Source organism: Ceratocystis lukuohia (assembly GCF_044167205.1).
Source record: "Ceratocystis lukuohia strain C4212 chromosome Unknown Supercontig6_pilon, whole genome shotgun sequence".
NCBI lineage: Eukaryota > Fungi > Ascomycota > Sordariomycetes > Microascales > Ceratocystidaceae > Ceratocystis > Ceratocystis lukuohia.
Genome location: NW_027263525.1, coordinates 2,023,655 through 2,047,078, shown reverse-complemented (window position 1 = coordinate 2,047,078; position 23,424 = coordinate 2,023,655). Strand labels below are relative to the sequence as shown.

The 23,424-nt window shown below is 49.4% G+C and overlaps 7 protein-coding genes across 7 annotated transcripts; 4 read left to right on the top strand and 3 right to left on the bottom strand.

Annotated features, from left to right (window-relative positions):
• Positions 1-3,444: 3,444 nt before the first annotated feature.
• On the bottom strand, positions 3,445-4,825 carry HOO65_060488 (Ornithine aminotransferase; the record flags this gene model as incomplete). The annotated part of the gene is made up of 2 exons (XM_071003900.1): positions 3,445-4,284; positions 4,367-4,825. The coding sequence occupies 2 exons, from the start codon at positions 4,823-4,825 to the stop codon at positions 3,445-3,447; spliced, it is 1,299 nt and encodes a 432-aa protein (XP_070857838.1).
• A 1,910-nt stretch (positions 4,826-6,735) lies between these two features.
• HOO65_060487 (GPI mannosyltransferase 3) lies at positions 6,736-8,711 on the top strand (the record flags this gene model as incomplete). The annotated part of the gene is made up of 3 exons (XM_071003781.1): positions 6,736-6,927; positions 7,022-7,279; positions 7,383-8,711. 3 exons carry the CDS (start codon positions 6,736-6,738, stop codon positions 8,709-8,711), a joined length of 1,779 nt encoding a protein of 592 aa, XP_070857837.1.
• Positions 8,712-9,712: 1,001 nt separating this feature from the next.
• Positions 9,713-10,528, bottom strand: HOO65_060486 (oxoglutarate iron-dependent oxygenase; the record flags this gene model as incomplete). The annotated part of the gene is made up of 1 exon (XM_071001141.1): positions 9,713-10,528. The coding sequence occupies one exon, from the start codon at positions 10,526-10,528 to the stop codon at positions 9,713-9,715; it is 816 nt and encodes a 271-aa protein (XP_070857836.1).
• Positions 10,529-11,333: 805 nt separating this feature from the next.
• Positions 11,334-13,356, top strand: HOO65_060485 (Central kinetochore-associated; the record flags this gene model as incomplete). Its single annotated transcript, XM_071003770.1, has 2 exons — positions 11,334-12,287; positions 12,349-13,356. 2 exons carry the CDS (start codon positions 11,334-11,336, stop codon positions 13,354-13,356), a joined length of 1,962 nt encoding a protein of 653 aa, XP_070857835.1.
• Positions 13,357-14,794: 1,438 nt separating this feature from the next.
• On the top strand, positions 14,795-18,220 carry HOO65_060484 (Sterol 3-beta-glucosyltransferase UGT80A2; the record flags this gene model as incomplete). The annotated part of the gene is made up of 1 exon (XM_071001140.1): positions 14,795-18,220. One exon carries the CDS (start codon positions 14,795-14,797, stop codon positions 18,218-18,220), a length of 3,426 nt encoding a protein of 1,141 aa, XP_070857834.1.
• A 174-nt stretch (positions 18,221-18,394) lies between these two features.
• HOO65_060483 (Hydroxyacyl-thioester dehydratase type 2, mitochondrial) lies at positions 18,395-19,468 on the bottom strand (the record flags this gene model as incomplete). The annotated part of the gene is made up of 3 exons (XM_071003975.1): positions 18,395-18,750; positions 18,808-18,901; positions 18,959-19,468. The coding sequence occupies 3 exons, from the start codon at positions 19,466-19,468 to the stop codon at positions 18,395-18,397; spliced, it is 960 nt and encodes a 319-aa protein (XP_070857833.1).
• A 554-nt stretch (positions 19,469-20,022) lies between these two features.
• On the top strand, positions 20,023-21,487 carry HOO65_060482 (Protein RTC2; the record flags this gene model as incomplete). Its single annotated transcript, XM_071003881.1, has 4 exons — positions 20,023-20,084; positions 20,167-20,189; positions 20,392-20,534; positions 20,597-21,487. 4 exons carry the CDS (start codon positions 20,023-20,025, stop codon positions 21,485-21,487), a joined length of 1,119 nt encoding a protein of 372 aa, XP_070857832.1.
• Between the last annotated feature and the right edge of the window lie 1,937 nt (positions 21,488-23,424).

Genomic DNA, 23,424 nt, shown 5'->3' with positions numbered 1-23,424 from the left:
GAGCATGGACCGCTATAAGATCAGCAAGACAACAACAGCCTTAACTTGACTCGAACTTTCCAAGGTTGCTAATGGTCTCTACATGCACTGGCATTCAATGTACTTACTTGCCTGATGACCAGCGTAGGCTTCGGTTAGGGAGTTTAAAGCCATGCTCGAAGCCCCCAGGGGCTCTCTCGACAACCACTGCCCTTGAATCAAATATCCACAGGGACAGGGCCTATTGTGGAGAACAGCACTGTATAGCGCCTCGATTATGCCTTTACAGGGCATCGTCCAGCAGGCCGGGCGCTGTATGGGGTAGGCGAAGCGAAAATAGAAGGAAAATGGTGTGTTTTAAACTGAGCCATAAACTTGATTCAGTCCCAGTTGGACGCTGCTGGCTAGGGCTTTTATTTTAATTGGAGCTAAAGCGGTGCTCACGACAACATAAGCTATTCTGCATGCATATATGCGGCACTATTACGAAGTCAGCCTCACATGCCCACCATGGCACTAGCAGAGCGGCTCCTGAGTACAGCACAGCACCGTGTTTCCTCATATCCAGACTCCAACACTGGCTTTTTCCTTTTATTTTTGGAGAACTTGTGGTGGTTTTATTTTTATTTTATTTTTTTTGTTTTTGTTGTCACATGCAGACACATGCACCCACATGCACATGCAGATGACCCTCAACACCAAACGTCTCCTAGCCTCCACGAAGAGATAATTTGTGGGAGACCGTAAAGACGAAGAACATGGAAGAAAACACGTCATTTCACTTCCTTGTCGGGTGCAGAAAGCAGACAGGGGCGCTGATAAGATATTCAGGCATGTAGATATTGAGGTAGAGATACCTCGAGATAGGCCGTGTGCAAGGCGGGCTGGGTTCCTCCTGGCCTAGAACGCTCCCGCCATATAATGCTTATCTTGCTTGCTTGCTTGCTTGCTTGCAAACACCGCGGCAATTCCCAAGGCAAGAAAGATCTCTGTTCTGTGCTGCTCATGCGTGCGTCTAATTTCTCACCGCTTGTTATCATTATCGTGTGCCCTCTTCTCTAGTGATAAGTGCGCCGATACTCGCACGCCTGCGTATGTGCATACTTTACGGCTTGCGACCTCCTAATTGACATGCAACGCATAGCCTATCGGCCGGCCGGTCAGCTCAGGATGGAGATGAAATGTGACCAGCCCAGGGGGGAGGGGGGGGGGGCAAAGTCGGACGGCTCACAGTGAATAATCACCAGGCGAGCCGTCTCTATACATTCCCTGCAGACGGCATGTGGGGGTTAGGACGCCCAATTGATTGGTGGACGACGAGCCACGAATAAAAGAATAATCATCGCCCTCTCTCTGTACCCAGGACTAATCCCATGGCTTTTTTGTCTTCTCTTTTTACTTACATTAGCCTGCATTCGGCACTTTTCCGTGGTGACTTCGTACGGGGAAGTGTGGTAGGTGCATGCAAGGTTCAGAGAACCTCATGTGCTATTTGCACGGTGCTTCCTGTATTCCCGTGCATGCAAGTACATAGGTACGAATGGAAATATATGTATATAGCGCAGCAATGCATTACAGCTTACGATCAAAGATGAGAGAGATATTTAGCCCTTGTCCGTAAACACACATGACAGCGAGCGTTACCTGTAACCCTAACCCCTGGTAATATAGCGCACTTTCACCGCTCATCTTTCTTTGCCTCTCTCATGTCTCTCCATTACATTACATACTACAACACTTGGCCTTATAACGCAGATGGGCCGGCTCCCTGGGAACGAACATCAAAGAAAAGCCTTTGTTTAGAGTGGCTTCATCATGTCGGACTCACCGTCTCACCGACCCGCATTGCCTTGCTGCATCCAGCAAATCTGCCGCGAAGGACCATGATACAACAGCAATAAACACTCCTAGCAACTGAACAAGGAATAGATATAGAGGGATAGTAAACTCGGAAAAGAGCGAGAAAAAACAAAAAGCCCCCCCCCGGCTGGGAAAGGAAAAACGAGGCGGATGTAACACCAATATGCGATGCGGCATTCTAATCCCTCACCTTGGGCAAGAAATAGAGGAAAAAAGAAAGGAGCTGGAGTGAATAAACATTTCGGTGTGTGCAGTAGCTATTGGAGAAAGGAATAACACTCCGTCTCTCGGCACGTGGAGAAAAAAAGCCAACGAACGATAGCAAAAGCTGCATACTTGGTATCGATGGACACAGACTTGTACATGCAAGTCGATATGCACACAGCCAGCTAGCTATGCATGCTGAGGCCAAGTCACAAAAGTTGTCCCACGTCCCGCTTCGGCGAGGCTCTCCGCGAATGGGTACATACCTGCAAAGTGGTGGGGATTTGCTAGTGAGAAAGAGGGGGTTTACGGAGTCTTGTTTTGGTGATTCATCGTGCATGCGTCCCGATGATGGTGTGTGGTGAGTGGTTCCGCCTGTCTGGAGTTGACGTGGTCACGGTCGAGTGGCGAAGTATAGTTGAAGAAAGCCAGTCCCATTCTGCCCTTTCTGGCTCCAAAATGAGATTACAAGACTGTGTGCGGGATTCCTGGCTACCGGAGTCGGTGGGATAACACCAGCATTGTATGCTACCACCACCGTTTGCGTCAGTCTAAATGTATCTATATGGCGCTCCATGTGTATCGTCGTGGAACTGCCGTACGCTGTCCTGTGTTTTGTCGGTTGGCTGACGGTGTGATGTTCTCTCTGTGTTATAATGGCTTCGGTCGGAAAGCAATGTCACTGGCCACATGAACAGCACGTTCGTAGCACATTTGCCAGAATATCAAACCACAGTGCTTGCAAAGTAAGAAAGAGAGAGGGAAGCCTCGAGATAGACGCTTACAGATGCACACGGACTACAGATACGTGGGACACGGATGCACGGAGTGCAGACACACGTGCACACGTACATGCAAGTACACACATATCTACGTCCACACAAATACACACAACCCCAAGCATGAAGACTCTACAAAATCGCACTGATATCGGACGAAATGCCGGCTAATGACCCTGTTTTCAATTGCTGTGTGGTAAAGTGTAAAGCTAGCATGAGTTTGGTCCTGATGCCCAAGCCCATTGCCATCAAGACGCAGAAAAACAGGCTCCTCCTGATGCTAGGCTGGCCTTCCTCTGTTTTCCTTGTTTTGCTATTTCCCCACCATGGCTTATGCCGACAAGATGCAATACTAAAGCGAACAAGCTTGTTGTCTCATTCCAAAAACACGAACAAAAAAGCAAACCGGACACTGTCGACGGTCGACTCTTCGACAGTTGCCTTGGGTACTTGGTATCATATATTCCATGCGCTGCTCCTAATGGAGCTCAATGCTAGAGGAGTGGCTGTGTGTGAACAAAGACAAAGAGAGGGATAGAAAATATGAAATGTAAAACAAAAAAAAGGGAACAATAAAAAATACAACATGTCGCTAGGAATGGCAGAGCACCAACCCAGAGATTTAGTGACCGCCGTACTGCTTGGCGTTGGGAAGTTCCTTCAGTGCTTCGCCAATCTTGGCTAGAGCAGTGTTGAGTTGCTCATCAGTGATCACCAGAGGAGGGGCAAAGCGAATGATGTTGCCATGTGTAGGCTTGGCAAGCAGGCCCTTCTCCTTGAGCAGCATGCATAGATCCCAGGCCGAGCGGCCGTTGGTCTTGTCTTCGTCAATGACAACGGCATTTAGTAGACCCATGCCACGGACCAACTTGACGGCGGGGTCCTTGAAGGCCATAATACCGTCACGGAACGTCTTGCCTAGAGACTCGGCGCGGCTAATCATGTTCTCTTCGTTTATCAGCTCCAGCGCACGGATGGAAATGGCGCAGCCAAGCGGGTTGCCACCGTAGGTGGAGCCATGAGTGCCGGGCTCAATAACGCTCATGACGGCCTTGGAAGACAGGACGCACGAAACGGGGTACATGCCACCAGAAATAGCTTTGCCCAAAGTCACAATATCGGGCTTGACGCCGGACCACTCATGGCAGAGCATGCGACCAGTACGGCCAATACCGGTTTGGATCTCATCGCAAATAAGCAGAACATTGTGCTTGCGGCAGGTGGCATGCAGTCTAGAGAGGTAGTCGGCATCAGGGACAACAACACCGGCCTCACCCTGGATGGGTTCAACGATAATAGCGGCCGTCTCATTGCCAAAGTCGGCCAAGAGATTCTCAACATCCTCTACGTTGTTGTAGCGCAGAGGCGCGCCAGTCTTAGGGTTGGAGGCACCAATGCCAGGAACAAAGGGGCCGTAGTTGTCGCGAGACTCGGGGTCCATGGAGAGAGTGATGGCAGCCATCTGAATAAAGATATATGGTAAGTAAGGGATTTAAGTTTGTGTGGTAGCATTAATATCGGCGTTTTTTTTAGGGGAGACTTACAGTGCGGCCGTGGAAGTTGCCATCAATACCAAAGACTAGAGCCTTGCCCTGTTCAACCCCTTTGACCTTGTACGCCCACTTGCGGGCCAGCTTGATAGCCGTTTCAACAGCTTCAGCACCAGTGTTCATGGGGAGAACCATCTCAAAGCCAAAAAGGTTCTTGACGTACTCTGCCCAGCGGGGGAAGACGTCGTTGTGGAAAGCACGCGAGCTTAGAGTAGCAGTGCCGGCCTGCTGGATCATGGTCTTGACGAGCTCGGGGTGGCAATGGCCCTGGTTGACGGCTGAGTAGGCGGAAAGGAAATCTAGGTAATGACGGCCTTCGGGGTCGTACACATCAACACCTTGGGCACGGGCAAACACCACGGGGAGGGGAGAGTAGTTGTGGGCAGCATACTCGTTCTCAGCAGCGATGGCAGCCTCTGTCGAGGTGCAGTGGAAGCGAGAAGCACTAGACATGGTGGATGCCGGTATGATGTTGGTAGTATACAAGACGAAAAAAAGAGAAAATAATGATACTCTGGCGTCTTACCCGAAAAAAATCTAGAAAAGAGCTGTATCTGCGCGAGAAATAAAAAGGCAAAATATAAATGGTCAACGTGAAGAAGAAGAGAATAAAGCGAGACTAGCAGGAAAACATAAAACAAAAGAGGCCAAGAGAATACAGCCAGAGGTGGGGTCAGAACAGGGCGAGTTGTCGTTATATAGTAGTTGCCATGTGCGGGTTTTAGCCAGGGCTGCCGCCGTCGCCGCTGCCGCCGCCGTCACCCAGGAGCAGGAAGGGAAGCTTGGCCATCACAAAGCAAGAACAGCAGGGACCTGGCGAGTAAGCGGGATAGGGAGGAGGAGGCAACTTCCTGCTTGTGTTTTTGCTCCTACTCTGGCCTTTGCTTTGGTCTTTGACTCTACGCTCTTGCGCTCTGGCTTTGGAAGGAGGGCTCCCCACTAAACCTTTTTCTGTCCCTATCCTTCTTCCTTCCTTGGTTCGTAGCAGAATAGCTGGCACATGACTTAGAGCAGGGTTCTGAAAAACCCCAATCACGGCCCCGAGAAAGCCCCACACCCGATATTTGCTTGCTAGCTCCACTTATTTTCCCTTCGGATTGGAGACAATTCTATTTTACTTGCAATGTGCTACATGGCCAAGCACGAGAACTAAATCTCAAGGAAAGATACAAGCTTAGCTCGGCTATTCAAGGCAGAAGCGACGGACACTTGACACAAAGAACGCGTACGCCCGGGTGATGTCATCCTGGGCAATTGCTGGTACCGACCGATTTGTTGTGCCTTGTCTTGTTGCCGCTCAATATTAGCAGCAGTGCTGCCGATATGCATGTAAACCTGAGCCGCCACCGTCTTGCAAACAGTTTTCTCATAATTCTGACGGCTCGCCATTTTATTCCCTCGCCATCCATATACATGGCACGCACGAGCGTTGGTTCCTTCTCCTCCGCAAGCGGTCTTGGTTGTCTCTGTTGCTGTGCGACTGAGCTCCGTCTTTGGATTATCCTCATGAACCGAGGAATCCCTATGCAGCCCTCTCTTCGTTATGTCATCTTCAAACGAGACAAGTCATGGGTAAGAAACAGGGGAAGGAGGGGAATCGGAGCAATATAGGGTGTTGGATTTCTTACAACGGGCTGCTGACCCATTGCCAACCTATTAGTGGCTGTAAGTTGCGGTATCTTTTTAGGCCAAAATAAAAGGTGCCAGTATTTTCCAATTTTTCTCGTCTCCCCTGCCTTTTGCTGCTGTATTAATCCATGTAAATGGCAGAAAAACCACGCCATTTTGGAGCATGCCGCCGGCGCGGCCACCGGCGGCATCGAATCCAAGTCGGCAAAACTCATAGTTCTTTGACACCTACCGTAAACTGCGCAATCCGAAGGTCTAGGCTAGGAAGGCTTGAGCTCACGGGGCCGAGAACGGACCAAAGCAAAATAGAGACAATAAAAAAACTTCCGCCGTCCCTCGATTTGGTTTCTTTGAACGAAGCTCTGATCGCCACTACGCAAAAAAAAAAAAAAAGAAAAAAAAATTATATATATCGAAAAAAGCTAGAACCAATCACACTACAGATATGTAGTATCCACTTCTTGCGTCGGAAATGTCTATAAACTTCTAGCCTTTAACGAATGCTAACCAATCACAGGCCAGAAGACAACGCCATGCGGGTCTGACCTTGCTTGCTGGCGATCTCCAGTCGTGACGACACCGTTTCGTTTACAGTAGCTTTTTCTGTATTCCCGTTTCTGTTCATGATTTTGTTTTGGTGTGCTGAGCTCTTAGCGCAAGACAACGCTCTCAAACAAAATCCAAGTCATCCTGTTTGCCCCATTGTTGCTGTGCCGGCCGCACTTCACGTCGTCATGGGGGCTATTTCGAGTCCAGCGATCACGCCCACGATCACGCCTACGCGCATCTTCCTCTTCATTTTAGCTCTGCGTATATCCAACGCCTTGGCTATCCGCACTTTCTTCCAGCCCGATGAATATTTCCAGTCTCTAGAGCCTGCGTGGCATGCCGCTTTTGGCAGCAGTAGCGGAGCTTGGATCACCTGGGTAAACAAGATATTTTCCCCCAAGATACCTCCCTCACCCTTTGTTTTCTATCGACTACCGAAATGTTAAGATATAAGCCATTTACTAACACTAGGCCCCTACTGTCTCCCTCCCGTCTAATCAGGAATGGAAATATTTCCTCCGCTCATCTCTACATCCAACCTTGTTTGCCTCCGTCTATCGTCTGGTAGATTTCTTGTTTGTGCTGTTCCCCCTGTCTGTTGATCTCCGGCTCAAGGCTCTGCTTTACGCTCCGAAATTACTTCAGGCTCTCTTTGCTGCCATGGGCGATTTTTATACTTGGAAGCTAGCTTGCCGTGTTTACGGCCGCTCCAATGCCTCTCAGGCAACTGTAAGCTTATTCTGACCCTCCTCTTCTTCCACTCCCACATTCTATCCCTACCGTAGATATCGTATCGTAGTTTTGACTGTTTTTTTGTGTATTGTTCTCGTAGCTATTCATGACCCTTTTGAACCCGTGGCAATGGTATTGCTCTGTGCGCACCTTTTCAAACTCTCTTGAAATGTCCATCACTACAGTAGCCCTGGCGCTCTGGCCGTGGGAGCTACTTACTGAGCCTTCAAACCTCGGGATAAAGGAGAATTTCAAGCGTCATATTTCGCCTATTTCTACAGGCCAACTACGAGTCTCACTATTCCTGGCAGGTATTGCTGTCCTTCTGCGCCCTACTAATATCCTGATCTGGGTCACCGTACTCCTGGCCACACTTTTTCACTCCCGTTCAGTTGCTAGTCTCACCAAATTGGTCTGTGAAATCGTTGTATTTGGCTCTCTAGCACTTGTTGTGTCTGTAGCTTCAGATCGCTTCTTTTTCGGAGACTGGGTCTTTCCGCCCTTCCAGTGGCTGTACTTTAACCTGAACCGGGATCTCGCTGTGTTCTACGGGCGCAATGACGTCGCGTATTACCTTGTCCAGGGCATCCCTCTGCTCACCACCACCCAGCTCCCCTTTGTGCTTTACGGGCTGTACCAGGCATGTAAGGGCCGACTGGGAAACGTTGCTCATGCTCTTGCACTCACAGTTTTTACAACATGTGGTGCTTTGACGCTAGTGTCACACAAGGAAGTCCGCTTCATATATCCGCTGCTTCCTGCTCTGCATGTTGTTGCAGCTCCCTTTGTTGTGCGGTTCTTAGCTGGAGACCGCGCCCCAATGGGGGCTTCTACAGTTTGGGGACGCCCTATCATGCGAAAGTATCTACTGGCACTGGGTATCTTGGTAAATTTGATCGTGGGTGGATATCTTGGTAGTGGCCACCAAAAGGCTGCCATCTCAGTACTCGACTTTATACGTAATGAATACACGGCTAGCCATCCCGCTGTGTTGCCTGCTCTATCCTCTTCCTCTGGAATTGAAGATGGATTCGTCCTTTTTCTCATGCCCTGCCACACCACGCCGTGGCGTTCCCATCTGCTGTACCCCACTCTCAACGCTCGTGCTCTGAGCTGTGAGCCGCCGTTGCACACAGCGCCCAACACGCCCGAACGAGATGGCTACCTTGATGAAAGTGACCGCTTTTACGGCTCGCCCTCCAAATTTTTAGGAGAAGAAATGTGGCCTCGTGGCGGAAATTGGACAATCCCGCGATACATTGCGGGCTTCGAAGGCATCAAGCCATGGATCGAGGAGTTTTTAGCTTCGGAGGAGGGTTCTCATGTTGATATCAACCTGAATGAGGCCTGGAGGGGCTGGAATGGGCTTTTTAATGAAGACTGGCGTAGAAGCGGCGATATTGTTGTTTGGTCGACTGGCAGAGGCTGATCTATGCGATAGATGCCCCTGGTATATAAGCACTGACCCATAGGTTGACCGTATATGATCGAAGAAGACGGGAGACGTGGTAAATAAAGTTAGGAAAGAAGTCAGTCGAATAGTGGTTATAGCTTCTTGGTCCACTGTTCAATGCTATCACATGCTTCTGGATTGGTAATAATAATTAATATCTTTGCGCATGTAAGACAAAGATCCACACACCACACACCTAATTAATGCTCGTTCCGTGCTTATGTTGGTACCAGGGCTGGGAACTTGGGAGGTTGGCCGTCTGTCCGCCAGTTCTTCTCCATAGATATACTGACTTGGAGGTTATCAACGCCTGCGTTTTTGGCCGCCACCGCTGCCCAGGCCTGCAGGGTCACTTCCCATGGCGCAAACCCAAAAGTGCTATTCCATTCTAGAGAGGCTGTTGTGGGTATGGCGGGGTCACCGAGACCACTCACTTTATACATTAGACTGTGTTTTCCCGCATACATGAGCGGCCTCTGCCATACTTTCATGAGACGCAGGTTGGGTATCAGCAATGCTAATCGCGCGCAGCCGAGTGACACGCGCTGACGCCAGTCTTGGGTCTCAGGATGGTCACTGAGGTCATTGACATCATCTTCCCAGGTGATGGGAAAGTGCAACGAGCTATACTGAATGTCAAGCACCATTAAGGTGTAGAAAGGAGAAGTGTCTTTCAGTGGGTTCGTTTCTAGAAGCGGTTGCGGATTCTCCTCATCAGGCCATAGTGGGCCAAGGAAATTCTTGATCCGCACGAGATTTTCGAGATGCAAGCACTTAACGTTATTCATAAGTCTGAAAACACCTTGGTTTATTGATACAAAATCAACCTGTTGTGTCATGCTCTCATGAGGGAGCTCTCTCCATGAGACGTCGGTGTTCCGGCCAATAAGATGAACCGTTTCTATTGAAGGTGACCATCTTAGCATAGGCATCATAAAGTCTATATATTGGGGCATGTTAGTAAGGACTTGGTCTGCTTAGGTCGCCAATGGTTCGTCGTATGCTTGCTTTCCTTTGTAATTTGCTGGTGTTCCATGGATACCCTCTGTGTGCTTGGCCACTCCGAGATACACAGCCCGGACTAACCGAAGGCTTGCTACCATTTCCGATATGGCCGCTGGGTTGATGACCCGAGGGATGTTTGTATCTACGGAGAAGTAGCCAACCACGTACACGTATGGAATGTCGATGAAACGAGACCCTTCATCATCAAACCCTGCTATGTCAAGATACGACTCATTAAAGCGGAGAGCACCAATATCTCGGTGGCTTGCTAGTCTCTCTTGCCATAGCTCCGTGCTACATTGATTAAAATCGCTGGCAGACCAGACCTTGAGCGTGAGGGCAAACCCGCCCGGCTTCACTTCGTCTTCATCCCATGAACTCAACGCTGTGTACACAGCAATGATAGTGTCGCGGAATACTTTATTGTTTTTCACTTTGTCTTTCCAAGTCTCTTTTGATTCGCACGGGTTGTTGGGGTATTCTGGAAGAGTAACCTTGAGGACCATCATATTTACGAGCTTCTTGCGGCGCCGACCGAACCTCTTGAGCATTTCAATACCACCAAGATCCGCGGAAACTGTGCTAAAAGTGAATCTCTCTATGACATACTGCCACTCGGAGTTCACAGAGGCGAGGGGTGCCAGTGGAATATCTTTTACGGAGGGATGCTCAGAGGCCCAGTTGGATGCCAGCAGCTCAATGATGTACAAACGTAGTTCGGTGGGCAAACTCGAGAAGTTGAAGGACGTCTTGGGCCTTTTAGACAGCTCCATAGCCGAGGATTGCATTTCACAAGTGCTAAGATATAAGGAGGTGCGAGGTGCAGAGCCTGGTTCGCTATAGCAGGACGGATTCGATGATAAACGATGACGTAGTTAGGTCGTGGTGTGTCGGGTGACAAAAACAGCAGATTTGCTTGTTTGATGAGGGACACGAAGTGAAACAAATACTATTCTTAGTAACTTGGTACAAGTAGATTGCTGAGATGATAGCCTAAGGAGAACAGAGAAAAAGTCTTTAAAAATCTGGGCGTGAATTGTTGTCTGCTCACATTGTCTTTGTTATTCGCTGCTAGCAAGCTTCTAGATACCGCATTAAGGTTAGGGTCTGCAGCCACTTCTTGATCTGGATTGTGGCGTATTTCTTGCGCCACACTTCTGCATCCGTTGAATGTTACCATGAGGGGCAAGTCTGGGCAGGGGCAGAGTGTTTTAAGAGTTTAAACGAACTTATTCCATAGAGCCAGAAGTACCCTGGCAGCAAAATACGCAGTAAAAGTACAAGAGCAAACAAACTCGCCGATGACGTTGGTAGAAGCATCCACATTTGACCAGATACAAGGCCACCACAGAGCACAAGAGGAAAAGGCAAGAGGGCAGTGCAAGCTTCTGATCTACAGGCACAAGACATCGCCTCTGATTGATGAGCTTGAAGCAAATTTAGGCTGATTTGGATAGCGATTGTGCTTGTCCTATTTACTTCTCATTTCTTCTTTCTTGCGCATTTAAGCGTTCGTTATTCATTGCTGAAACCACCACCCATCGTTTCTATAAACTCTTATTATAGCTGCTCACTCAAAACCTGTCGTTAAAAATGAGCAACAACAACCCCCCCGCTGTCCCCATCGACAAGACTGCAGCGGCTGTCGAAAGGTTGTTGGAAAGTCGACCGCCAGCCACAGATACCTTTACCTATCTCACGATCATCGAAAAGTCGTTGTGTCCTGAGATCCTCCCCACCTTGCTCGAGATACTCCAAGATGCTGCTATATGCCAAGACATTGGCTGGGATTTGGTCGACAAGCTATTGATAATGCCAGGAAGTGCCGATTGCTTGCAGACGATTGCTCGCTTGGGAAACCCGCGTGAAGTTATTATCAAAGTGCTTGAGTCGCTTGAAAGACTAGGCGATGGAAGTTTGGAGACAATACACGACAACGAAGATAGCGATGATGGCAACAATAACGAAGAGGCCAGTGCCGAAATCAGATCCATCGACGAAAAAACAAACCAGGACAAAACGAACGCGCACTTCTCAGTATTGCTGGGTATGCTCGGAATCCTGCACAAGCGTCTGGATGTGCGCTCACCCTCACGCTTCTTGCACAGCAGTCTGGCTACTGTTTGCAAGGTGTATAGTTCAAACCCATCTCCACGCGCAACTGCGGCTATAATCGATCTTGTATATGCATTGCAGCCAGGAGCGACGCGGCCTCCTCTTCCCAACCGCCAGAGCAGCACAGTTATGGCACAGGCATTCCCTACAGCAAAAGGCGGAGTAACGGCACCGGATCCCGAGGCCGACACACCAGCTGTTAACAAACAAGCCAACGACAGGGTCGAGGAGGAGCTGAAGAGTCGGCTTCTTAGAACATTTGTTTCATGTGTCATTGAAGCCTATGTCAACGGAAACGACATGGCATGGGCGGCACGCTTAAATGAATACTACGTCCCGGAGAAGATTGTTCCGGGACGCCGGACGTGGATGCAGGCGTTCAAGGAAGACCCGGAACTAGTTGCACGAGATGGACAAATTGGACAGCTTGTGGTAAGTTGGTGCGTTATCGCTTGCACAAAGAACAATTTTACTAAGTAAATATCGCGTGTAGTCATTGGCTGCTGATTTGGGCCTTACAGAGCTCAAGGTTGACCAGGTCAAGGATTTGTGCGAATCTCCTTTACAAATCTTTCCTCTCCGATCCGAGCCTGATCCACAGGACCCCGAAGCCATCAAACTATCGTCCGGTGGCATGATATGCTTAGCAGCATACTGGACTTTTGCGTCGGAAGTGTTCGATGCTACCTATAAAACCCCCGATCTTTACATCTTTCCAGAACACTACAAGCTTCTAGGCCGCTTCCTAGCAACTGATGCCGATGCGTGTATTTCCGCCAATCCAGGAACTCTAGAAGCACTCATGGTGATTGGCCTTTACCTTGAAAGCAACAAGAAGGTCACGGCAGCTAAAGCAACAACGAAACCCAACTTCATGGAATACTTGCACCTTGTTACACTGGTCTCTGTTTTCCATCCGTCACTTCTTGTGCGCAATGCCGCAACAGTTTTAGCTGGAGCTATTCTGCACGCAGATCCCGATGATGTTGATCGGCTAAAGATCTTGGAAGATTTGCTTGAAAACTGCATTTTTTCATCATTGCAGGCCCAAGCTGTTACGTGGCTGCGTGAAGAGCTTCAGGCTGGCCTTCCCCATGCTATTGAGCGAGCCGAGATGCCTTTATCCCCAGTCAAGCCTGCCTCCAGCCGGTTTTCCAGCACGGAGGCGCTCGATACATTGCAGTATGTGCTTTTCCCTCGCCTCGAGTACTTGAAAGGTATGACGGATGCAGAGTTGTTGGATTGCTGGACACAAAACTACCCTCTACATTTACAAGCAGTCAACCTGGCGGTACTGATGTTTGGAACAAAGGAAAATGAGACATCGCTCTATAGTGTATTGGTACCTTTGACGATGCCTGAAGCAGTGGAACAGCGTTACTTGCTGCCGCTGGGCGAAGCGGCAAGAAAGGTCATGGCCTTGGGTAAAGAGAAGAATTTGGTTGAACTTGAGGTTCAGGCAAACTTGTTGTTGGATCGCCTGGACAAGGTACATGTGTAATTCTGTAGTGTGCTCTAGCCGAGCAACGGTGGGGATTGTAGTTGGGAGGATGTTGGTCTGGATTAAGCTACCATACAGGGAAGGGATCCTTTTACCGAGTGTCTCTTAGGATTGTGGTATGTAGGATTCAACTTTATCACAGTAGCACTTTTTCTGGCATGCCAATGAATGCAAGCAATATAGACATAACTTGTTAGAAAGGTAAAGGGCATGGAAAAAAGCCTGGGATTAGCCCATGTGGCAAATCCGGTCAGGTAAAGCAAAGCAGACCTCGAAACTTAGCCAAGGCATACATATACATATAATAGAGTGCTGTTAGATGGTGAATGGAGCTTCAGCGTTCCCCAGAAGGCCCGGAATTTTAGGTTTTGCAGCCCTGTAATGCATCCGGGGAGCCCATTTGCAATTCTTCGGAACGCTTATTCATGTCCTCTACAGTGCAGCCCAATAAACATCTTAAAATAGACTCGAAAGCATAGCAGTTCGTATCACTCTGCAATCACTCTGCATAGACCACATTACGGACAAGACATACTCTTTTTTTTACTTGGAGCACAGGACCATCAGTGCAGAGGCTAACAAGCAATGTGGTACAGCCTCTATGAGTTGGCCAATGCCCTCCCCCCCTTCATTGCGCCAGAAAAGGAGATGATTGTCCTTCTACCTTCTAGTCATTCAATCTGTAGATGATCAAAGCGGAAGAGGGGGCTAAGCAGTACCAGGGGTTTTTGTTCTTGTCTTTTGACACTCGAGGAGATCGTGGGTTTGGAAAGACAAAAGATAAGGGAGCGTAAAAAATAGCACTTCTTTGTGTTATCCGCTCCTGCCACTTATAATTTAGAACGAGACTGATCCTTCCTAAAACATCATCTTCTTGCTTAAGTTTCTCATCGATGCCAAGAAAAAACCCGAGCAAGTCTCGGGCATTTTTTAGGTTCCTGCCTTTCCACATAGTAACGGAGTAATTTCCAGGCCCATGAAGCTTGCTCGTAGTTACCTTGTAGTTTCTTCGAAAGGACGGTATTTCAGTTTTTTTCCTGTCTCGTTCTCATTTCTGTGTCATCGCTTTCTTTTCTCTTCTTCTTCATCGTTTCCTATCATCTCAAACCTCCTTATCATTTTATTATCTTATTTTTATCGTTATTTGCATTTATTTTTCCCTCTTACCTTCGAATCAGCTATGTCGTCATGCACTACGCCATAAACGGTCAACTTCTCTTCGCAAGCTATCCATCAACGCCGCCACCTCGGCAAAGTCTCTGTCAATTGCCAATTGGCAATCCAAGCTTTCTCCCCTGTAATACCCTTCTTTCTTTTGCTCTTCAAACTTTTATCTAAGACGACACTTTATTTCCTGCATCTTGTCTTGTCGCACTGATCTCTGTTCGTCTTATCCATTGCGTCTTTCTCTACTTCACGCGCGCTAGCATTCTCCCAGATGGCATCCAACAGGCCAAGTGATGCACACATGGCCTTCCATGCCCATGACATCCAGTCTCCTGACGGCGCTGGCCTTCAAACAGTCATTCATGATGCTGACGAAAATGTGGCCTTTCCCAGCTTCATCCCTCCGCGAATCGAAATGACCCGGCCTGAAGCTGTCCGTAGTGCTTCAAGTCGCAACAACAGCGAGTCTCCAAGGCCTGGAGTTCTGCGCCGCTTGAGCTCAGCTGTAACTCCAACCCGAATGCGCTCACAGACCCAGATTGAACCTGTGGATGCGGGAAAACAGCAGCGGCAGAACCAACGGAATCTTTACAATCGCACCCGCGCAAACACGGCAGGAGCCAATAATCACTTGGCCCCCCAGGAAGCCAATCGCAATTATCCAGGCAATGAAAGCGATTGTGGCTCTATGTGCTCTTTCGATGAAGACACCGACATGCAACATAGGCAGCGCATTCTGGCCGCCAATGCCTTAGATCCAGCCTCCATAACTAAGCAGCGTCGCCGACATCGCGATGACCTTTCCTATTTCAACATTGGACAAGACAATTGTCTGTCGCGGTGCCGCTTCGATCAGTCTGATGGTCGGTTGAGCATCACGCTCAACGACAACAGCCATGGCGGGGGTCTCGCACGCCTACTAGGCATTTCGCCAAGCTCCAGGCGTCTTGAAGAGGCTGCTACTGCTGCTATGTCAGCAAATAACCAAGGCACTTCCGACGCAATCTCTCCTCTAGCCGCATCTAGTGACCCGGCAGCTACTCAGGTGCCAAAGCCACCTCGGCTTTCAGAGGCATCAACGGTGACACCACTCCGTGTGCCGCGTATGAATATCGTCATCATGGTAATTGGCTCCCGTGGTGATGTACAACCATTCCTGCGCATCGGCCAAGTGCTGCAGAAAAGGCATGGCCACCGGGTGCGGATTGCGACCCACCCAGACTTCCGCCAAATCACGGAAGACGAATATGGCCTAGAGCATTTTTCCGTGGGTGGCGATCCGGCACAGCTGATGGCTTTTATGGTCAAGAATCCTGGCATGATTCCTACGCTAGAGAGTGTCAAAGCAGGCGAAATCGGTCGCAAACGCGCTAGCATGGAGGAAATGTTTGAAGGTTTCTGGCGCGCGTGTGTATGCGCTACAGACGATCCCAAGTATGCCTTTAATTCTAAGGTCATGGCAGCAGGAGATGATATGCCGTTTGTAGCAGATGCAATTATCGCCAACCCGCCCAGTTACGCTCATGTGCATTGTGCCGAAGCGCTGAACATCCCGCTTCACATTGTCTTTACTTTCCCCTACAGTCCAACCCAAGCTTTCCCTCATCCGATGGCCGCTATCAAGCACTCCAACGTAGAGCCCGGTGCTGCCAATCTAGTTTCATACCCACTAGTGGACATGATGGTGTGGCAGGGCTTAGGAGATCTCGTGAATGATTTGCGCATCAAAACCCTATCGTTGGATGGCCTTTCAGCTTTTTGGGCTCCCGCAGCACTTTCGCGACTACGTTTGCCGTACACATATATTTGGAGCCCAGGATTGGTCCCAAAGCCTGCCGACTGGGGCTCGGATGTGGACATTGCGGGCTTTGTTTTTGCAACCAATGGATCCAACTACCAACCAGAGCCTGCATTAGCAGAGTTTTTGGCCGCTTCTGAAGAACCGCCCATCTACATTGGATTCGGATCCATCGTTGTTGACGATCCCACCGCGTTCACCAACATGATTTTCGAAGCCGTCCGTAAGGCTGGTGTTCGTGCTCTTGTATCTAAGGGCTGGGGAAAGCTTGGTGGCGATGATGTCCCGGAAAATATTTACATGTTAGGAAATATCCCCCATGACTGGCTTTTCCCTAAAGTCCGTGCAGCTGTGATTCACGGGGGTGCCGGAACGACGGCTATTGCCCTGAAATGCGCTTTGCCGACTATGGTAGTGCCTTTCTTTGGTGACCAAAATTTCTGGGGCAGTATGATTGCCAAGTCCGGCGCTGGGCCTCAGGTGATCCCATACAAAGAGCTGACAGCCGATAAGTTTGCTGATGGTATCAGATATTTGTTGACTGATGAGGCTAAGGTCGCTGTGCAGAAGCTGGCCGATTCCATTGCTCAAGATGGAGACGGTGCTGAAAACACAGTTAACCTGTTTCACAGCCATCTGGATCTGAAGAAAGACAAAATGCATTGCTCTATTCTAGATGGCCATACTGCTGTATGGGCCACCCGCTGGGGCAAGACACGCTTTAGCCCATTAGCCGCAGCCATTCTTGTAGAGAAGAAAAGGTTGACTTGGAAGCAAATGCATCTGATTCAGCATCACGAGTTTCGCGATTTCTATGGGCCTGGCGAGCCCATTACTGGGCTTATCTCGACGATTGCCGAAGGCGTTTGCAAGATCTTTGTCAGTGTGGTTGGCGTGCCAGTAAATCTAGCCAAAACAGCACACAAAAACCACAAATCTCAGCATAGAAGTGAGGCTAAAGGCGATTCGGATGCTACAGCAAATGGGGAAGACCCTGCCCCTTTTTCTCATTCTCATAGCCTACAAAGAACGTCGACCCATACAGCAGCGGCCATTCAGGAAAACCTCAAGAATGAACCTATGCCAGAAGATCCATTTCTGCCACCTGGTGTTGCACCTCCTAAAGACGAGTATCTCCGTGCAGTTGCATCGGGCGTTGGACGCTCGGCTCTAATTCTTTTTCTCATGCCACTTATTGTGGGCAATGCAATTGCTCAGGGATTCCACAATGCACCCCTACTATATGGTGATACGACTGTGCGTCCGCAACTTCGGGTGACAGGTATTAAGTCCGGGCTTCGCGCCACCCAGACAGAAATCGTCTATGGTGTGTATGATGCCTTTACCGGTGTTGTGACGCAGCCATACCATGGCGCCAAGACTGGCGGTACACGCGGCTTTGTCAAAGGCGTTGGTATGGGACTTGGTGGCCTGGTCATCAAAAACATTGCTGCTGCGACGTCAATAGTATATGCTGCTAAGGGTGTTGTGCGACAAGCACAAAGACATCGCCAGCCCAAAGCCTGGGTTCGGCGTGCACGCATCATCCAGAGTGTACGCGAGTTAGAACAGCTGTCTCCCAAGGAACGCGATCAGATAGAGGCACAAGTTCTCAAGGACTGGGAGGTGATGTTTGAGTTGTTTAAAACCATCAACGATAAACAACGCGAACCGGGGTTAAGGGGCTTCGTTACGCGTAAGCGCGCAGCCCACGACATTGGGAACCTACTCGACAGCGCGGATAATGCGAAACAAGCGCTAGATGCACTCAAGAGAGGCGAAAGCTTAGATGAAGTATTCAGGGCGGCAGGCAACAAAAGTATGGCAACGTGTTGGAAAACAAGCCACTTTGCGAAAAAGAAGGCAGAAAAAGATGTAAACCCACCCACCAACACATAACATGTTTCCGGTGTTTGCTTTTTGTTCATCTTCGTTTGAAAGACGTATTTAATTCAACTACAAGTTATTGAACTAGTGATCCTTGTTGATTTCCCATGTCTAGGCTTTTTTTAGCATGTTATACCAAGACAATGAACGAGCTCTTCTTGTCTCGACACCACCGAACCGCCGAATTCATTCGCTGCCAGCTTCTAATGCCGTTCCCTTGACGGCCATACCGCCATCAGGCCCGGTGATCCATAGACGCACAGCGCCATCGCGCCGAGCTATGCATACAGAAAGCTGATCCCCAGCAAACAGCGGTGCTACATTACTATACTTGAGGCTCTCGATGTTTATATCAGGAAGCCAGCTGTTCAGCACGTGCAGCATCAAAGCCTGCGTCAATGGGCCATGGACGACGGGCCGGGAGAAACCATCGTAGCCACTGGTGTAGTGGATCCTGTGCGCATTGTAGGTGAGAGCACTGAAATTGAAAAGTGTAAGGTCTGATGGGGTAAACACCTGCGTGTATTGCGGCGTCCACGGACCTAGTAAAACAGATATCAGCATGCGCCTCAAATTAATATGTATGGTGAGTAGCTCACATTTGACAGGCCTCCTCCGCACAGCTGCGATGTCAGTATCCTTGGGCATGAACACCAGCGTCCGCCTTTCCCTAACAGCAGCATTATCCAGTGCCTTTTGAACATCTACAGCACCTCTACAACCATCTACCGCCGTATAACTCCGCCGTACATCAACCAGCATATACTGGCTGTTCCTGGCTAGTCGCACATCGCCAATGGTCTCAACACATACAGCACGGCGGCCATCCATAATCAGTTGTCTACGCCACGTTGGGGAGTATTGCACCTCGCCGCCTTCCCACATACGCTTCGGCAGCAACTCGTGGGGTAGATGGTCGGCATCGGTCCCGTCAGGATAGAGCTCCTGCGGGGTGGCACGAATGGGAAAGTGGACTAGGTGTGCGCCATAAGGAAGCGGCTGGGCAAAAGAAGCAGAAGCATAGGGCGATGGGCGAGCGCAGGGCTCTAGTGAGCGCGAGGCCCCGGTAAGAGAGAGGGACAGTAGGTGAGATTGTGTAGGCGTGAGGAAATCATCGATGATCTTAGGGGGTTGGGAAACAAGCTTTGTCTTAATAGTTTGGAGGTCAGCAGCCGACCATGAGCTTGCCCATCGTTGGGAGCATAATGGCCGAGACAACGAAAGACACCGCAAAGCTAATGAAGCACGCAGTGTTTGCATGATGAATTAGTTACACGTAGGATCGAGCTACAAGTTCTGTCACATTTCTCTTCACATCATGATACAAAAACGGCAAGTACTATAACCCTATTCAAGCTCTCCCTCTAAGGGTTACGAATATGCAGGTCCAAATCCTTACTCTTTTAAGCCTTTTATAACTATGACGCAGAGGCGAAAAACTCTAGGCGCAAAGGGGAAGAAATGAAGGGAAATAAAAAACTTCATTCCGTTCTTGGAGAAGCTTTGAAAAGACAAAACAAAAAGAATAGAAGCAAGGGCGAATCAAACTATCAGCCTTTGCACGAAGAAGCCGAAAACAGCTGAAGCGCCTTTTCCTAAGTTGCTTTCTCCTTTGATTTCTTTTTTTGCAATTGCCGTGACTTGACCATACTTTATTGGCAGCCTTGCTCTGCCTTGTTTAAGTTTCAAGTTCAATTTACAGTGGCAAATCCCCTGAAAATACAGAGCATCATTACCCTATACCGAACCGGATCGAACCACCATCAACCGCGACAACAGCAAACTCGTCGCATCATCGTCAAAACCTAGCCATGATGGTCGTACCGCCCATGCAGCCTCTCAACCTCGATGTTGAAGCTATCTCGGGAATCTGCGGGTAAGCGTCCTAGGAGTGCAGAGTGCAGCTGTGTCTGAAACAATAGGAAGTGACATGCTGACATGCGATGTGTGCCCTCTAGATCTATCTCGATTGCTTGCTGGGGTAAGTTGGCCCGACTATATAAACCCTTTATTTCCTCCTGCCTCGCGAGCCCATCTGCTTTGATTCGTCTACAAGTAGGGCTAGCAAGTAGGCGCACTCGCTTTCGCATCGTATCGCAGTAACTACTTGGGGCTGGCTTCTATGACGTCAACTCACTCGTGCTCATAGCCAAGAAAAACTAACACATATATATCCTTCGTAGTTGTTGTATTCACACCTCAAATCCTCCAAAATTTCCGTCGCAGCAGCACCGACGGCCTTTCTATCCAGTTTATCATCGTGTGGCTTGTCGGCGATGTCTTCAATATTATTGGTGGCTTGATGCAGGGCATCCTGCCAACTATGGTACGCTGGCCTTGATATTGACCTGACTTGCCGAAGACACTAACAATTGGTCATCGTCACAGATAATACTTGCCTTCTACTACACGATCGCTGACATGGTTCTCCTCGGCCAATGCTTCTACTATCGTGGCTTTACGTGGAAGGACGAAGTCTCTTCCAAGTCGATCTCGCCTCCGACGGAGCGCACTCGCCTTCTCGATCCTGAGGAACCAGAAACCTCGCCTAGCTTCTGCGCACCCGCGAACACGCTCTCGGCGCATCACCGTGAGCGACGCGGTTCCGACTGGACGAATCTTTCTCCCGCTGTGCCGCTTGTCCACGACCAATTGCCTTCGGAAACGGCCCCCGCTACAGCGCCATCGTCAACCGCCCAGAGTGTGCTTCTCAATACCTTTGCTGTGCTTATGGTCATCTGTGCTGGCTTCCTAGGATGGTTCCTGTCCGCACGTACTGGTGCCCTGGCACCTCCACACTCACCGGATGGCGATCTACCTCCGGTGCAGCCAGTGCCCGACGCGCCACCCCAGCTGGACTTTTGGGGCCAGGTGTTTGGCTATCTGTGTGCGGCGTTGTATATTTTGTCGCGGCTGCCGCAGCTCGTGCTCAACTACCGTCGCAAGAGCACGGATGGCCTGAGCATGCTCTTCTTCCTGTTTGCTTGTCTAGGAAACGTGACATACGTGCTATCCGTGCTGGCTTATGAGCCTAAATGCACTAGCACCGGCCCCGATGGCGAGACGGGCGTGTGTGCGCCTGGCGAGGCGTGGGCACTGTATGGACAATACATGCTGGTCAATGCGTCATGGTTAGCTGGTAGCTCGGCCACGCTGATGCTGGATTTTTGCGTGTTTGTGCAGTACTTTATTTATGACGTGGCGACAGATGAAGAAGAGGAAGCAGAACAGAGGCTTGCAGCCGATGACAACAGCTACAGGCCTATACTAGATGGCTAGTCGGCAATCGCGAGCTAGATAAACGCCGAGAGGTATAATCTGGGCCGAAAACCCGTACGCCAGTCCAGCATCACGTGATTTAAGTGCAGTGGATCTATAATACTATATACTGTAGTTTCTCAGGAATAATCATATAAAACACAACTTCTCCAGCGTCTGCGGATCTCAAGAGCAGCAAGAAATCTGCCTTGAGCCTGGCCCAAGTTTTCCCGTCCCTGTTATTTTCGCCACGCGTGAATAGTGAGTGCGTCAGCTGCATCATGGGTTCCCATACTGTGCGTAGTACAAATGGGCGTGGGTAGCCATGTACTATAAGCAAGCTACTAGAGGCCTCCAAGCTTCTAAATGGCGCTGGATAGATGGAGATACGAGACAGACGAAAGTCAAAACAAGCAAATGCCAAGAATTTTAAGGCTGACGGTAACAATCACAAAGCAGCAACAAAGCAACAAAGCAACAAAGCATAAAGCATTCTCAAAGAACTTGGAACTTGGCTTTCTGTCCGACGCACACCCACACCACACACCAAAATACCTGACTGCCCACCCCTGGCTCTTCCTTGGTACATGTGACTGATGAATGGGGTTGCTTCACTAAATTATTCCTACATTGGGCCCGTTGTTTGAAACTTCATGATCATGCAAGTCTGGTATCGCTGATTTAGTGCTTTTATGATCTTTGAGATAACCTGATAATCCCATTGCCGGAACACGCACGCATCAGGGTTTCTCCCTCTGAGACAAAGGTTCCAACCAATTAGAGATAAGCCAGGAAGCCCTAAAATGCCCCCAACAACACTGCTGCCATAGCATAGGCAGACTAGGCCGGAGGCTGGGTCAGGATGCACCAGGACTAACACCATAACTAACACCATGCCTACGAAGGGGAGCCTCGCAGGCCACCTCATCTTTGACGGACAACGTGTTTTGCCATTCTCCGTACGCAGCGTCAGTTCCTATTCGCTATCCCATGAGGAGGGGGAGGGGAAAAGGAGAGGGATCTGTGGCGTGTGGTTTCTTGTTGCCGACTAGGACATTTGCCGCGACGATAAACCTTTGGCTGCTGTATATGAACGGCTATATAACATCCTCGTCCCCTCCTCGCCCCCTCCTCGTCATTTTGGCGCTGTCAGCATTGCCGACATCCTGCTTGTGATCATTCGATAGCCCCATACTCTATTCTTTCCTCCTTCCTCCTTTTCCTTCGTTCTCTTTACTTCTATATCTCGTCTATACCCATAGGACACTGATATATTTGTACATCCACGTTTACGTACACACACATATACACAAACACCACATACAGTGACCTACCATGCCTGTTGTCGAGCAACAAATTCAGCCCCAGCCCATCCCAATGGTGCCCACAGCTCAGGGTGAAGCGGAAACCCAGCAGCCCGTACGTATACTGACGCTACCCTCCCCCCCCTCAATCACCGTCATGACCTATGAAAGCTGGCCAACTTACTAACAATATCTTTCCTCCCATCACAGCGTGCCCAGGACCCTATGTCAACGAGTCCTTCACGTCTACGTGGCGGCGGCGAGGGTGGTGTGAGTTTCCTCGACTTCTTGATTCTGTAGCCCCAAGCCCGTCCCCTTGACTAACACTATAACCTCCGTTCTTATAGGGTATTTGCTGTGGCATTTGTGCGGGTTTAGCCTGCTTCGAGTGCTGCGAGTGCATGGAAGACTGCTGCTAACGAAGCGGATTGGCGATTGCATCTTTCCTCATATCTAAGAACGCGACGATAGTGAGACACCGCATGCCTCTCTCTTTCGAATATTTTAAAGCACGAAACGACACTGTCGTTTCTGTGTTGCTCAGCGATATTACATGGCCTCAATTCATTCTACATCTTAACATAACCTTGTCATATGCACAATTCTTGGTGACTTCCCAAGATACGACCATGTTGTTTCATCACTATGCTTTTA